The sequence below is a fragment of the Trachurus japonicus genome, chromosome 1 (genome assembly GCF_045865225.1).
Source record: "Trachurus japonicus isolate A0001 chromosome 1, Traja_1.0".
Lineage (NCBI taxonomy): Eukaryota > Metazoa > Chordata > Actinopteri > Carangiformes > Carangidae > Trachurus > Trachurus japonicus.
The window spans coordinates 16792780-16808771 of record NC_140907.1 but is presented as its reverse complement, the minus strand read 5'-3'; the positions used below and the strand labels follow the sequence as shown (position 1 = coordinate 16808771).

The window sequence follows — 15992 nt, the reverse complement described above, 5'->3', positions numbered from 1 at the left end:
CTCCACAGTGAATGAATTGACCATAAATTTTGTTAAACATCCGTGGTCAACAAAGGATGACTCCTACTGACTTTGGGGATCCTCAGATTTTTCTTCCAGTGCCACCTTGAGTTTAATATTTGAGGCTCAGACTCAACATGAAATATCACCTTTCTGAGGATCTTTTTGTTCCCTAGATAATAAGCCCCCATGTTTTTTTCCTCCAGCATCTCAAGTGTGTCAGAGTTCTCCCTTACTCACTCAAATCGTAACATCTACTCAATAGATTGCCACTGGATTTGGTACAAACATTTGTCATCCTCTGAGGATAAATTACAATATTAAATCTCTTGGCTCTACTAGTAGCGCCATCAAGGTTATGTTTGTCCAGTACGGTACTTTGGTTTCTGACCAGATACCTGCAAAAGTTCTACAGCATGTGTCATCCTTACTTACAGTAATGTTTACTGATACATTAGCATATTAGCATGCTAAAATAAGATGGTGAACGTGCTCAGCGTTATGTCTGCGGAACAACAACTCCACTGTGCCTCTTTGAAGCTTTTACTGTTTGGGTGTATTCCTTGCACCACCTTTACGCTTGTGCTCACTCGCTCCCTCTATTGTCTCTCTCTTAGGAAAACCAGCTGCGTAACCGCTTCATCATCATGGAGGACGACGATAGACAGCAAGTCCCGCCTCCACCTCCGCCTCCCCGTACCAGCTTTGAGAGGACAATCACTGTTGTCCGGGGCAACCGTAGCCTTGGTATGTTCTCCGTCTTTCTCATGGTGATGATTTCTTGGTGTGTGTACGTCACTGGCATGGCAATGATGACGCTAATAAGCGGCGGTGATGACGACTGCCCTGAAGAAGAGTGGTGAAGTGGTGTCCTCCTCGTACCTGAGAGGCCAGATAATCACTGTGTTTGTTGTCTAGTCAGAAAGAGAGTAGTATTGGAGTGTGTCAACGTTCAAAATAATGTAAAATGACATAAGTACGAGTGAAACCCAGGAGCATTAAATTTGAATGTTGATCTAATGCTCCAGTGTTGACAACACGCTCGGTCTTTATTGCTCCATGACTAAGTCCAGTGTTTAGGGAGCAAACAACAAGGTGTAGCTGAGAGCACTCTTGCACTTTCATCTAAGGGCTCTATGCAAAACATACGGAAACAAATTCATTTACATTGCGGAAACATGCTCCAATAAGGCATCACACTGCTTGTGTGTGTGTATGTGTGTGTGTGTGTGTGTGTGTATGACTGTCTGTGCAGGTGTGTGAATGTTTGAAATTATGTTTATTTTTATAGGTAGAGGAAATCAAGGTCATAAGCAAAAGCCTGTGTCACTGCATTCTTTGGTTTTCATCTGTTTAACATGTTGTAGCTTGTATTGCTGAGGTGTTAACATAGCCTAGTTTTCTGGAAATCCAAATGTGGAGGGTTTACAGATTTTCTATGATTTTGGTTTTATTCATTTTAAATATATTTGAAGCAAATGCTTCAACATGGGCAGAGTTACCATCCACGTATATCTGTAAGGCTTGAATATTGGGGATTTTTTTTTAATGAGCAATTGTATTGTAGTACAAGATTAATTTGTACTACTTTACCTTCTTCCAATGATTAGGTGCCATGTACATTTCTATCCATTACATAACTTAATGCCCAGTTTTGGAGATGAGACATGTACTGTATTTACAGTGAAAGGTTGGTATGCACTACAATGATGAAGTATGGCTTTCAGAGCAGGTTGTCAAAGGAAAGGAAGGTTTGATAGACTTATATGAGTTCTTTTTTCTTGCCTTGCTCATCTAACACCATGAATATAAACAGCCTAATTAGAAGTCTTTGTATGTTCTTGAATGGTGTGAAACTGTTGCACTTAAAGTTTATAGTATCCAAATGATGTTTTGTTGAGGTCAAAACAAATTGATTTTCATATAGATGTGGGATTTCTCCACAAATTATCATTAACATTTTTGCAACATAGTTTGTTATAGAAGAATGTATTTTCATGTTGTGTCCTAGTAATTCAGCACATTTGGATTGATTTGAATGAGACATTCAACATAATCCTCTCATGTTTTTGAACTGTGTGTCTTCTGTTTGTCCTGTCAGCGTCAGTAGCTGTGTCTCCAGTTGATTGTATTCCAGGCACTATGATTGTATTGTAATTTGAATGTAATACCAAAAAACAATAAACTATTTATTTGATCAAGAATAAGCACAAAGTCATTTCTTTGACCAACTTCAAATTATGAACGACCATAGTGTTGTGGATGTGCGTAGTTGAAATAGAAACGTTGTGCGCAGGCGCTGTAGGCCAAACCACACACACGCACACACTCACACACTCACACACACTCTCTAGCCTTCCCTCTCTGCAGTGTGTGTATGTGTGTGCATGAGGAGCACGTGTGATGCCTGATCTACCTGCCACTGCCTGTTTGCGTTAATGAAGTGTTTGTGTAATCGGCCTAGCGTCCAATTTGATAATGCCAAACTTAGGTGTTTGTACGACTGGCATGTGTTACCCTTCCAGTCACCTGTGCCCTATGCCCTGTGTGGGTGTGAGTGTGTGTGTGTGTGTGTGTCCGTGCACGTAATGTGAGTGTGACTGTGAGGGATGATGCTGTGCAAATGTCAAGCATGTGTAGCCATGTTTGTGTGATAATCTGCCTAGTGTCTGTCTTGATTATGCTGATTATGCCACTGTCAGGTGTTTGTTTGGGGCGACTGTGTGTCTGTCTGGCATGAATTCAAAGCAGCCTTAGCCAACCCTCCACTCACCTGTGCTTATGTGTGTGTCTGTGCGTGTGTGTGTGTGTGTATGCGTGTTGGCAGGGATGTCGGTGAGTGCAATCAAGGACGGCTCAGGCATGCTGGTGCGCAGTGTGGTCCAGGGGGGCTCTGTTAGCCAGGATGGCAGGCTGGGGGTGGGGGACGCCATCTTGGCCATCAATGGAGAACCTACCTCCAACCTGACCAACGCCAAGGCCAGGGCCTTGCTCCGCAGACACTCTGTCATAGGGCCAGAAATGAGGTGAGGAGCCATTCACAGTCCAACACCATTACAAAACATGGAACGGTCTCGTTCTGCACTGAAATATGAACATGGTCCTTTTTGAAGTTTTCTCACTCTGCATCATTGAACTCCCTCTGGATCTCCTGTTCGCAGTGATCCTCAGTAAGAATCCATATCCATACGCCCCATGTGGCTGGATGTGCACCACTGTGTGCGTCATCCTCTTTATTGTCGCTCAAGTGCCACTTGGAACTTCACAGTTTAATTGCTGAAGACCTTTGGCTCTGATGCTCATCATCACACAGAACAGATATAGCACTAAATGTTCAAGTATTTCTTAATGTGGCAGGTTTGGTTTCAGCACAAAAAAAACGTTCAACTCATATTTTAAAGAAAGTTTTTTATTGTACGTAGTGACACTTTTAGATGTGATGTTACTACGGTATCCTCTCTGCAATGGTCAGAGTTGGATTTACATGATCAAATTGCATAATTGATAAGAATGATACAGTACATGTGTCATATGAATAAATCAGTGACGGACTGGCACCAAAAAATTTTGACAGAGAGAGGCTACACACACTTTATATATATATATATAGCAGTGATCATAATGATGATGAGAAAAGTAAATGCATTGACAACCAAAATTGCATACTAATAGGAAGAATTGAACCCAGACTGGGACAAAGTTTTTGATTATAGGGGGAGCTGCCCTACCAGGTGAACTACACACTACTCCTGATTCCCTACATTATTGTGTCTTCAGTCTTTTAGAGTTGGCTGGCCGTAAACCAGCTGGCCCTGACCGCCTTTTTTTTGCATCTTCATGCAGCCTCCTCGGTCGCGTATTCAGGCAGCCAGCTTGCGGCCGCATCATAACGTGGCCGTTGTTGCATTTGCCCATATTGCCCTATGGCCCAGTCTGTCACTGAACTAAATGGATGAGCGGGGAGGTGAACTCAATCACACTCTGTACGCATTCACACACTCCTTAGGAAGAGTCTAATCAGGTATGACTTGTTTAATTGAATGTCTCTTTAATTGCTTAAGCTAAGCAAACAAAAATGGCTTACAAAGAAATCTACGCCACTACACACAAAAATGAAGTAGTTTCCAAAATTATTAATTCAAAGTCATCCATTCATAATCTGGCCTGTTTATATACCCCTATATTTCATATTTAGTGCCCTGCATTTATTTGTGACAAAGTTTCCTCTTTGGAGAAGCCAGTCTTGATGCAATATTTAAAAAGCTATCAATAAGCCATCACAGGGAGTTAACTGCTTTCAAAAGAAGCTGAAAGAACAGTTTAGATTGGCCATGGTTCGTAATACCAACCTGTTACGCACTCACAAGTAATAGTAGGGTTTTAACACTCATTTCCAGCTGTGCCACAGATGTGCTGCATCACTAGAGGCAGATGGCTTGAATTTTAAAGATCCATTTTCAATAAGATAATAACATACGTGTGAAATTGTCCTTTTATATGTATGTAAAGTACTTGTATACAACTACTTAAGTGCTGTACCTTTAAAGTGCTGTCGCTGTCTCACAAACATCAGTTTATAATTATAATGTCGCTGATGTTGTGATTCCTAAATGCTACATACAATCATTATCTTGATTTATAAATTCTTGGGTTGTATAAAACATCTGCATCTGGAAAATGGGTTTCATGGACAGATACATTTTGAGAAACCTAAAGTTATGAAACAAAAACAACTCCCTGCATTGATCTCAGCATTTAAAGAGGATGTGTGTGTGTGTGTTGTAGATATACAAAACAAAAATTCCAGTCAGTTCTTTCGCATTGTTATTTATATTACATTCATATACACTTTCCCTCATGTCATAGTTCAAACACGTCTTTGCTTCAGAGAGAGAAAGGCAGACTGAGTAGTTGAGAGAGAATGTAGAAAGCTCCTTTGGGAATGCAGAGAACAATCAACCACTGTGGAAAAAAAAGTAATTGAATACTGCTCACATTTTCTAGATCTACCCATGCAGATCTTGACGGTCTGTGTGACTCGAATGAGTGAGTATATGTCCACCCATAATTATAAGCATGTGCCGTCCGCAGTCACGAAACATGACTTTCACTGCATCATCACCTATGAATGATCTTGTCTCACTTTGGATGCCCATTACCACCTTGTTTTTTGACGCCGCAGTCATAGTTGACTGAGGCGCCACAGTCGTGTTAAATTAGATTAGATGATGAAATTTTAAAGATTGCCTGAGGGGAAATTGGGTAAATTATTACTTGTTCTAACATCAGCAGTTATGGCTGCACATTGACAATGCTTGTTTGGCTGACTGGAGCTGTGCCCCACCTCCACCACCCTGCTGCCTTGCAAAACACCCACTCACTCTCTTTTCAGCCTCTTTCAGTCGCCCCACCACCACCACCACCCACCCCGCCCCCATCTCTCTCTTGCTCTTACAGGCACACACACATGCATGCGCAAACACTCGTACACACACACACACACAGACTTTCAATGGTCTAACCTCCAAAAACACCTTTTTCCGGCTATGGGAAATATCTCTGAATAATTCATCACTCATCTCACCTTGAACAGTACGCTTCTGAATAAAAGAGAGTTTTAAAGAGCCTCTCATAGATGTACACACAATACACACACAGATGAACACTCATACACACACACTCCCTATCACATTCGCACACACACACACACACAGTACACACGCAGGCAAAATGCTCAGCCGCTCACACTGCGTCCTCCTGACAGCACTGCAGACAAACTAACAGAGAGTGGAGGCAGATGAGTTGCTTTGGCAGCCTCCGAATAAGACAGACATAGTGGGGTGAGGGCTTGTCACTATCAAACTGCCTCTGTTGAGACAAGACAGGCTGTCCACATGGCTCAGTCACAACAGCTTAGCATGGAGGACCTCCATATTCAATCTGCCACCATGAGTGGAACAGAGAAATTGGCTCTTTCACCGGATTCAAACAGCATGTCTACTGGTAGCTTCACACAAGAATGGAAGTGGGAGGGGGCGGCCTTTAATGATGTCCTTGACACTTAAGTTAAATGACATCCATAACTTAGATGAGGGGCTTATTCCAAACACTTTTTTTTTTTTCATTTCAAATTTTCAGGAGCTCTTTAGAGAATAGAAATGTCTTGATTCAGAAATGCATCAATTGTAGTGACTTTAAAATACACATTCAGTCACGACGTGGGGCACATCTGTAATTTTAGAGCGCTTAAAACAATCATGTGAAATGTAAGACAGCAGCCTCAGTGAACTAATAAACAAATTGATTGTTTGTTGCTAAGCAATTACTAATGATTTTTCAACTCGTGAGCATAATTAAACATCACTTCAGGGATCCAGATTTCCTCTCAGCTGTTCAGCGGTACTGTACATGGTCATTATAGTGAAGGACTGTTTAATGGTGTAATTAAATCCAGATTGTTACCAACATCAAATGGCCTGATTGACAGGTCTTACTACAGTACATGAAGTTAGCCTAAGCTTGACTAACAAACAGATGAACAGACAGGGCTTAAAGCAACAGTTTAGCTCTCTGGGAAATCCACTTACCTGCTTTCTTACCAAGACTTGGAGTATACTGTACCACTCTCACACAGCCTCATAGTCACAACAAGTAGTCACAGTGCCCGGTCAAGAAATTCTAACTCTTGATAAGAAAAAGTGTTTAGCAAAATGTCAGGCTATTCCTTTAAACCATAATATTTCATTATTCTCTATAGAAACCATTCACTAAGTGCCATGTCATTTGGTTGCTTCATCTTATTGTTCATTGCTTAGTGCTGAAAGTGGAATGACTGTGCCATTGTGAAAACGCATCAATGAGAAAACTTAAATCTCAATAATATTTCTAATCTTTTCACCCCTCCCTCCACATTTCTTTGCCCACGCTCGCCCCTACCCTCAGTATAACCTACGTCCCAGCCCATCAGGTGGACGAGCACCGTACTCGTCTGTATTTGCCCCCTCTGGCGTCCATCTCAGCAGACAGCGCCTCTTCCTCACCCACCCCACCAACAACTTCTCCAGAACCTGCAGCCAGATCCCCAGGTCCGATCAGAGCTCCGGGTCTGACTCCAGCTCCGTCCGCTCTCAAACCATCTGCCTCAGTCAAATATAAATCTGCAGCTCCAGATCCAGCGACCACAGTTCGAGCCTCTGCTTCATTCAAAACCCCATTCAAAGGCCCAGCCGGAGTCCCCACCATCACCGCAGCCCCAGACTCAAGGTAATGTAAGATGTAAGACCCAGAGTTATCAGCCCATTATTTATGGTCACCTAATCCCCACACAGGCTCAGAGTGCAAGATAAACCTGCCTCTGGGTTTATTAGACTTCAAGGCTCTGGTTTTATTACATGTTGATATGTATGTGCCATAGAACTGGACTATGAAGCTTTACATTCTGAGCTCTTTAATGTACCTAGGCTTTTGATTTTTATAGCATCCAGGATATTATTACTGTAACACATCACATATTTCTGCAGATGAAGTCGCACTAATGATCTGAGTTATTATCTGATACTTTAATGAACCGTATCCATGGGGAAACAATGTGTTTCATTTTGCAACCAGCTCAGTGTTCGTCTCTTCCAGTCCGTATTTTCTCCGCTCCATTCTTCTCTGTAGTGAAAGGCGAAAGCTTCTCTGAATGTTGAATCTCTGAGTTATATTTAGCTGTTCACTTATGGATCTCAGTGCTGACTGTCAGCGAAAATGAATTGTTTCGCTTCTGTCTGTCCCTGCCTTCGCTCCATCTTCGTATCTCTGCCTTTCTCCACCCTCCCTCACTCCCATTTCTCTCTGCAGCCTTTTCTTCACTCTTATCTTTCAATGCATTGTCTTTGTCTCTTTCTCTGCGAGACTCCTCTCTTGACTCTTTGTGTCTACATCTGTCTCTCATCTCTGTCTCCGTCAGTCATCTTGCTCAGGCCGTTTTCTCTTTACCTCATTTTGCCTCTCCTCCCTGCCTGGGTCCTATCCCTCTCTCCTGGACGCTCTCTTTCAGCCCTGGTGGAACCATTTGTTCTGCCCTCTTCTGTAACTTAACTGGCTATAGGCTCCTGCTGCGCAGATAGCACCACTATCACTCACCTCCATGGGCTTATTACAGGCCTCTGCCGTTAAACATATTCATGAAAAATTCTCCTCTTCTCAGCCCCTTTCTTCCACACCTACACACACGCACATACAGCATATATACACAGACACACTATATATATATATATATATACACACACACACACACACACACAAAAAGAAACTACCTCACTGCAACCTCCCTGGCAGAAAATGTGTATTTTCAGGGCAATTTGCACCAAAAGCAGTGTATCTTCTCAAGGCCCACTAGTGTAACTCGCTATTTGCGACGTGTCACAGTGTGTCAGGGCCTGAAAAAATAACAAAGAGCACCAGCATACCTTGTTATCTACAGGAGGTCTGTTGATGTGATCTACAGTATTCTAAGGCTATTTTACTCACAAATTGAGGGCTGTGAGGAATAACGATTATTTTCACTTTGGATTCATTTACCATTTAAAATTGTGGAAGAAAAATATTTGTCACAATTCTCCAGAGCTGGTGCTGACTGCTTTGGATGTTTTGTTTTGACCAACCAACAGTCAAAAGCACAAAGACATTCAGTTTACATTGACACAAAATAGAGATAAGCAGCAAATCCACACATTACCAGCTGGAAACAAAAGGATGTTAGCTAACTGCATCAGCTCTGCAGAGATTATTATTTGAGCAGTAAATATAACCTAATGCCTGTTTTTAATAAGACTGTCATGTAAAATGTATCTTCAGAGACTTGACTGTTCTGGAGGGGAAAAAAATGAATGTAGAGCTTAGATAATTGAGGTATCGGATTTCCATCCAACGTCATATATTAATGCCATTTTATTTCTGCTTGCACGCTCATTCACCATCAGCTGGCAGGTTCCAAAATTTCTACCTCACATGAATAAAGTAGCGGGAAAGGAAGATGCAAACACCATGGAGGAGAAAAAGGACTCGATTAGAGCAGATGGGAAAGTGCCCAAGCTGGAGGTGGAGATAAAGGTGGATGGTAAAGAGGAGGGTGATGGCGAGCTGTATCCTCATACCACCATGTCCTGGGAACAGCCTAGAAGGTTAGTGAATCAGCAGCAGTAGCCAGGAACAATGTCTTAGATTGTATTCAGATTTTGCATTTCCAGCCTCTTTTCAAAACTCTGCCCATGATGCCCTTTATCCTCCCTGTGCCAGAGAAGGCTTAGCAAAATCCCAGTGTGTTTGGGTTATGTTCACAGCAGGGGCAGAGCAGTGCAGCACACATGCAACCAGCTCATATTTCTTAAGCCTAGAAAAAAAGTGACAACTTCCCCAACCTGTATTTAACACATTTATGACCGCATCCTGCTTGGATAAATCACTTAAGCTGCGCTGCATGTGTCTCTCCCTGGCAGGTATAATATTCTATTGTTTTGACTTAATCTCTTAAACTCTATCCGCAGTCCTAAGCAGCGGATAGAGGGAGAATGAGAACAAAAAAAAAGCAAACCTATTGGATTAATTCTGCTTCTTGTGCATTTTTTGCAGTAATGTTTCAGACCAAGTAGGTCCTCATCAGGCATACAGAATCCTTGAATTCATCAGCAGCATAAGAAGGATTTTCAGCTCTACAATATGTGTGGATGTTCCTTGTATCCTGCTTTGTGTTTTCAGTGTGCGGCTGACTCGAGCACCAGGCCAGTCCCTAGGTATCAGCATAATGGGAGGCAGAGGCATGGGACGAAGGCTGAGCAGTGGAGAGATGATGAGGGGAGTCTTCATCAAGCACATCAGCCCCGACAGCCCGGCAGCACATAATGGCACCCTCCGGACTGGAGACAGGATACTGGAGGTGTGTGTGTGTGTGTGTGTGTGTTTTTGGCCCCAACTGTGATTGTGTGTTGCAGAGAGAAGGAAAGAGACACACTTATTGGAAATTACAGGAGACAAGTGTGTGTGTGTCTGTGTGTATACTGTAAGTGCCTTGAAGCAAAAAGGGGATTGTGTCTGTTTACTGCACGAGCACGCATACACACACTGAGCGCCTGTGCTGTTATCTGGTATTGTCCTCTTGTATTGAAAGACGACGATTTGATGATAATACGATAATGATAATGAACAGCTCTATTTTCTAAATAACCAGAAAATGTTATTCACTCCAATTCATTATCTACAATAAGTCTAAGGTTCAAGGTTCAGCTTGTCATTATACAAGACAGGATTGCAGAATGAAATGCAGTAGTAGCCTCCACATGCTACTCACAGAGAATTTTGCAAGTCTGACAAAGAAGTAAAATAAACACAACAAGAATGTGAGTGTGCATGGCTTAAGGCAAGCATACAAAGTGAAAAAAAAAACTGGACAATATAGAATATGAAAATATTTGAAAAAGGAAAACAAATGATTATCCACAGTGTTATATGCTGTGTGTATCACACATCACACGTGTGCAAGCATAATTCAAAATCACACACACATTATTTGACCATTAATCAGTGGGGACTTTACCTTTACCATAACAAAGTCTTATTTCTAACCGTGTTCTATATGTACAGATTTGACATTTCATTGCAGTTCCTTCACTTTTTTAAAAGTCATTTTTACTCGATTAGACAAAGGAAACAAATATTTTATTTCAGTATTTTATTTAATTCTCCAAAAACATGGAAGATTTTATCACAGAAGCTGATTAGACTCATATTGATTTGTTTTGTCCAATGTCTCCTGTGTGTAATGACTTGGCAAAGGTTTGTGGTGTGGACTTAAGAGACGCGAGCCACGAGCAGGCAGTGGAGGCCATCCGCAGGGCTGGAGACTCTGTGGACTTCCTGGTCCAATCTGGACAGAACAGACCTCAGGTATTATTGTATTAGAAAATAGTCCCCCCCAAAAAAAGCACATCTCTACTGGCGTAGGATGCATTCTGCAGTGTACGTGCAGGTACTTTATGCAGACATTACATTGTGTAGCATTTGAGTCTCATGGGGCTCTGGGATTTTTTTCACATTGAATCTCAATGCTCAGCATCTGCAAAGAGACGGTACAGTGTAAATTCTCTTGGACAACTCCATCAGAAGTTTCAGCAGTGCTGTGCGTGGGAGTTTGTTGCATTACAATATGATATCCTCTGGACACGGAGCAGACTGAACAAAATTATCTTTGTCTGAAACTTTATCTGGCATCACATGACTTATCAGAGGGAAAATGCAGCGTTTTGAAGCATCCACGTTTTGCAGTCATATACTAGATAATATTTATCTGCCTACTCTGCATTTTATGCTCTGCCCACAGTCCCTGATGCTCACCAACCATGAAAGACTGACTCCAACACCACAGTCCAACTCACACAGCAGCAAGGTAACACTCCTCGACTGGAGACTTTCACCAGCCTTGATCTATTGATACTTTCTCACGATTTCTCTTTTACAGATAAATATACACTTGAATTTAAACTGCACACGGTCCCACAGAGTCAGAGAGCAGTAGCTAGTTTTTTGTCGTGACCTGCACCCCACACGTCACTGGAACACATGACAACTTGTGGAGTTATTTTTCTTCTCTGTTTCTGTTCCTACACAGTTGCTGATGTCTGACTGTGTGTGGCTATAGTGTACAGAGAACACTATATTATACACAATACATTATATATATATAGTGTTGAGTCACTAACGCCTACGTGGTTTTCCAAAAAGAATGAAGAAGCTTTAAAGGGTTTTTTTTTTTCTTGAGAGCTAGATGTTGTGTTTTGGTGATGATGCATGTAGGACTATATCTGTTTCCCCTCATGATCGTAGGAAGCAGAGCCTCTCAGTGGTCTCTTCCTTAGTCTCTCCCCTACAAACCCCTTCACTCCCACTCCCTTTAAGGTTGGTACATTGTTGTTTGTGCATGTACAGTATGTGTGTTATCATGGGTGTGCAGGATAAAAAAGCAGCTGTGCATTAGCATTTGCACTAAGCCAACTTCCAAAAACTTTAATTAACGTGCATATTTGTAGATAGAACCCTTGTAGTTCAAAGTCCCTTGCAGCTACCTTGTTTGTTTAAGCCCTTTGTTTTTCTCTTTGATGGAGATGCGTAACTCTCTAAATAGACAGTGCATTCTTTTGAAGTTATTTTTTCAATGCACTTGTAAGTTGGTTGCAAAATAATGCATGATTCTGGTCATCTTTCATGTTATTTTTAGCTGACATTAAAACTGTGTTCATTAATTCATTCTGTTCGTCAGTTTTTCCCACTACTACATCAAGCACACTGAACAAGCCTCAGGGGTAGTCCAACTCATGCCTGAAGGACCCCTGAGGCATCCCCAACCCTGCCTGTTCAATAATGCAAAACTTCTCCCAAGGTACCTTCGCCAGCATCGGATAGAAAGAATCGGAGAAGCCCCATGACTGTAACAGCACCAATCGCAGCAGCAGTGGAGGATGAAGACACTGGCAGGAGTAAGTCTGCATCATAGAGACGTCACAGTGGGATCCACCAGCGCCCCCAGGAGCGGGAGCTGTGTGGTGATTTCAACGTAGGAGTCACAGCCACACAGTGCAGGCCACATGATGCCCCGTGGCCCACAAAGACCAATTGCTAAGCAGAGCCAGAAAGAACAGTAAAACAGTGATACAATGAGAATCAGGCCAGGGCCATTCATTGAAAGTCACTGAGAACCATATGAGCAGATTGTTTCCATACTACTCACATGTGAAGTCCCAGGCTTCAAGTACACGCGCCATTGGCCAAGAACACAAAAGCCAATGAAACTTTTTTTCTTCCTGTACAGTACAGTTTCCAGATCAGAACTGAGACTTTCAGTTTCTTCTGTGGCACAAAAACAATGTTTTTTCAAATTTTACCCATTCTTGCTCACTGCACTAATGACAAGTGTGTTGTGGAGTTTTTTCAAAAACAAAGTTTTGTTTGTATCCAGTTTTACTCATTTAAATGTGTTGTGTGTATCCTTGAGGTCTAACAAATGTTAACACATTTTGTTTTCCTCTTTTAAGGATATTTGCAAAACCAATTAATCCAAAAAAAATTCAAACTTGCATCTACAGTATATCTTCCTTTTCTTCACTGTCTTTGTGGATGTACATGTTAGTGAAACCATTGGCTGGAATGTAGAACATATAATAGGGCCCTACTTTATAAACAGTGATAGCTTCACTGGTGGCCAAAATCTTCATAAGGTGTCTTTAAAGGACTCTGTGGAAGTCTCTGTGACATGTTTGCACATAAAGTCATTCAAATATTTATGTGCCTTTACACATGCACATGCAAACTATATAGTCTTATTATATACTGTATATGCAATATAGAGAAACACAGACATTCTTCATCCTCTCCTCCAACGTGACTGACATCATCCCTTCTAGACAAATTGCTGCAACACACCACACACACACACACACACACACACACACACACAAGCTCCACTAGTGTATAATGCTTCCTCTCCACATGAAGTGTCAGTCATTACATGTAGCATGCCATGCTTTTTTTGGCTCACCCATCACATCCTTTCCCTAACAACCTCTTGTTTGTTCCTCTCCTAGAAAAGATGCTTCAGCGCTATGGCAGCCTGTCTGGGAAGCTCCATATGATTGAGCTGGAGAAGAATCCCGCGGCTCACGGGCTGGGAATCAGTCTCTCAGGGGACAAGGACGGCTCTAGGGCCCGAATGAGTGTCTACGTAGCGGATATAGACCCTCAAGGCCCCGCTGGGTTGGATGGGAGGATACAGGTTGGAGATGAGCTACTGGAGGTAAGGAGGAGAGTGAATGGGAGCAGTGAAAGAGGGGGCAATAAAGGTTGGAGTCCTGGGGAGAGACAAAATACCAGAGTCAAAATTGAGAGCAGCAAAAGGAGAGCAGTGGGTGGTGGGTAGAAGGCATGGATGAGTAAAGAGCATTGAGTATCTGCACAGTAGATTTATCAGACAAATTACCATTTGAAGAATGGTTGGTTCTGAGCTGGATTCTGGCAATGAGCAACCGGGAAATAGAGATGAGGAGGAAAATCGAGGGGGAGGGGGAGAAAGATGAAGATGGCAGAAAAGTAGATTCCTGTAGATATGGGTGTGACAAAGAAAACATTCTTTTTCCTTCAGATCAACGGCCAGATCTTGTACGGGCGCAGTCACCAGAATGCCTCCACCATCATTAACAACGCTCCATCTAGTAGAGTCAAGATCGTTCTCATCAGGTGATATGCAGTGGGATTTTTTCTGGCCTTTACCCCCAATTTTGAACTAAACGGCATGTATAGGTGTTGACCAGGGGCGGTTTATGACAGATGTCGGTCTTTGTTTTCCTAGGAATAAAGCAGCTGTGAGTCAAAAGGCTCAGGGATCCAGAACAGAGTGTGAGGACACAGTCGACTCTCAGACAGAGTCAGCAGAGCATGGAGGATTATCCAGAGACATCCACCACATCACCCTACCTCAGGTACAATACCTTCAGCACATCTAGGCATTAACCTCCAGAAGCACAGTTTGGGGAAACTGGTTGAGTTGTAACACAATCTTATCGTAGCAAAAGAAAAAGCAGCCTTGACACTAGAGAAAATACAACAACCTCCCAACACATTGTCAACATGAGAGCAAACACGAGTCTTTTATATAAGGCTGCTGTTAGCCTCAGTAATTCTTAGTAAGTGACCGTTACAGCTTGTTGACTGCTTTCTTTTCCGCGTCTCCCTCTAGGATCGTGTAGGTCTCGGCCTCTGCCTGGCGGAGGATGACTCAAAAGATGGAGTGACGGTCAAGTCCCTGACCCAGCACGGCACAGCTTTTAAGGTTAGCATCATTTGAAGCATCACCTCCATCTGTTATGTCTTCAGGAATATATTGTTTTTATAGGTATTCGGTTTTTGTTATCTATCCAACATGTTTTCTAAACAATGTCATTATCACTTGTTCCTCTCTTTCTACTAAGGGTTTGTATTTGCCATCACATGTTTTATGGTGCTAGTAGAAGTGACAGAAGGACATTTTAGCCATTTAAGGTGAAGCAGAGCTGAGCTATTTACTCTTGGGCCATTTAGTTTACAGCAGCACATCATAGTTTATAAAATGGTCATATATTTTATATGAAATATCTCTATCTTGAAAATGATCAGCAACTATATCTGTAAAATCTAGTGGAGTCAAAAAGTACTGTAGTTGAAGTGTAATTGAGCATGAAGAGACATAAAATAGACACAATCACAACGTAACTATCCAGTTATACTTGGTGTCTGTTTGAATTGTAATCTCACTTCTTCTTGTCCTTCTAAATTCCCACATTTCATTAATGTTTCTGTCTGTGTGCAGGATGGCAGAATAAAGCCTGGTGACAGAATCATAGCAGTGGGTGATGAACATGTAGCTGGTCTATCTGTGGAAAAGGTACAAAACACACAAACTCCAACACACACACACAATATGCACTTAAAGGGCCTGATTTAATGATTATTGACTCACCTGTTGTCTCTGTATTCAGGTGTCCACTTTGATCCTCAAACACCGGGTCACTGTCAAGCTCTCCATCAGCTGTTCCAGGCGCCTCTCCTCCTCTTCCACTCTACCTCTCCCTCCGTCCCATTCCTATCCCTGCTCGATCACTCCTGCTTCCTCCCAAACCCTCCCTGTTTCATCCACCCACTCTTCAACCCTCAATACAGCACGGTCTGATTGGCTGGGATCTGCACCCACAACTTCAGACCCCCTGAGCTGCCCAGTTGTAGCAGGCAGGGAAACCATGCTGGAGATCTCAAAGGGAAACGTAGGCCTGGGCCTCAGCATTGTAGGAGGATGCGACACTCTGCTGGTATGATCAACCACCTGACATTTCACATTAACATTTAATTTAAGGCTAAAGGGCACATTTGCTGTTTTTGTTCATGAAAAATTTTGCTAAACTAAAGTCATACTCCATATTTTATCTATCTCT

General features: G+C 42.3%; 1 protein-coding gene across 1 annotated transcript in view; it reads left to right on the top strand.

Annotated features, from left to right (window-relative positions):
* Positions 1 to 15992, top strand: part of LOC146991659 (multiple PDZ domain protein) — a 44775-nt gene that overhangs the window by 14720 nt on the left and 14063 nt on the right. The window contains exons 19-34 of the mRNA XM_085776728.1: positions 618 to 747; positions 2828 to 3026; positions 5005 to 5046; positions 6943 to 7263; positions 8967 to 9167; positions 9742 to 9919; positions 10816 to 10926; positions 11360 to 11425; positions 11863 to 11934; positions 12416 to 12512; positions 13617 to 13825; positions 14171 to 14265; positions 14378 to 14507; positions 14765 to 14857; positions 15374 to 15448; positions 15543 to 15869. Coding sequence (XP_085632854.1) covers positions 618 to 747; positions 2828 to 3026; positions 5005 to 5046; positions 6943 to 7263; positions 8967 to 9167; positions 9742 to 9919; positions 10816 to 10926; positions 11360 to 11425; positions 11863 to 11934; positions 12416 to 12512; positions 13617 to 13825; positions 14171 to 14265; positions 14378 to 14507; positions 14765 to 14857; positions 15374 to 15448; positions 15543 to 15869 — 2346 coding nt within the window. The remainder of the gene's footprint in view (positions 1 to 617; positions 748 to 2827; positions 3027 to 5004; positions 5047 to 6942; positions 7264 to 8966; positions 9168 to 9741; positions 9920 to 10815; positions 10927 to 11359; positions 11426 to 11862; positions 11935 to 12415; positions 12513 to 13616; positions 13826 to 14170; positions 14266 to 14377; positions 14508 to 14764; positions 14858 to 15373; positions 15449 to 15542; positions 15870 to 15992) is intronic.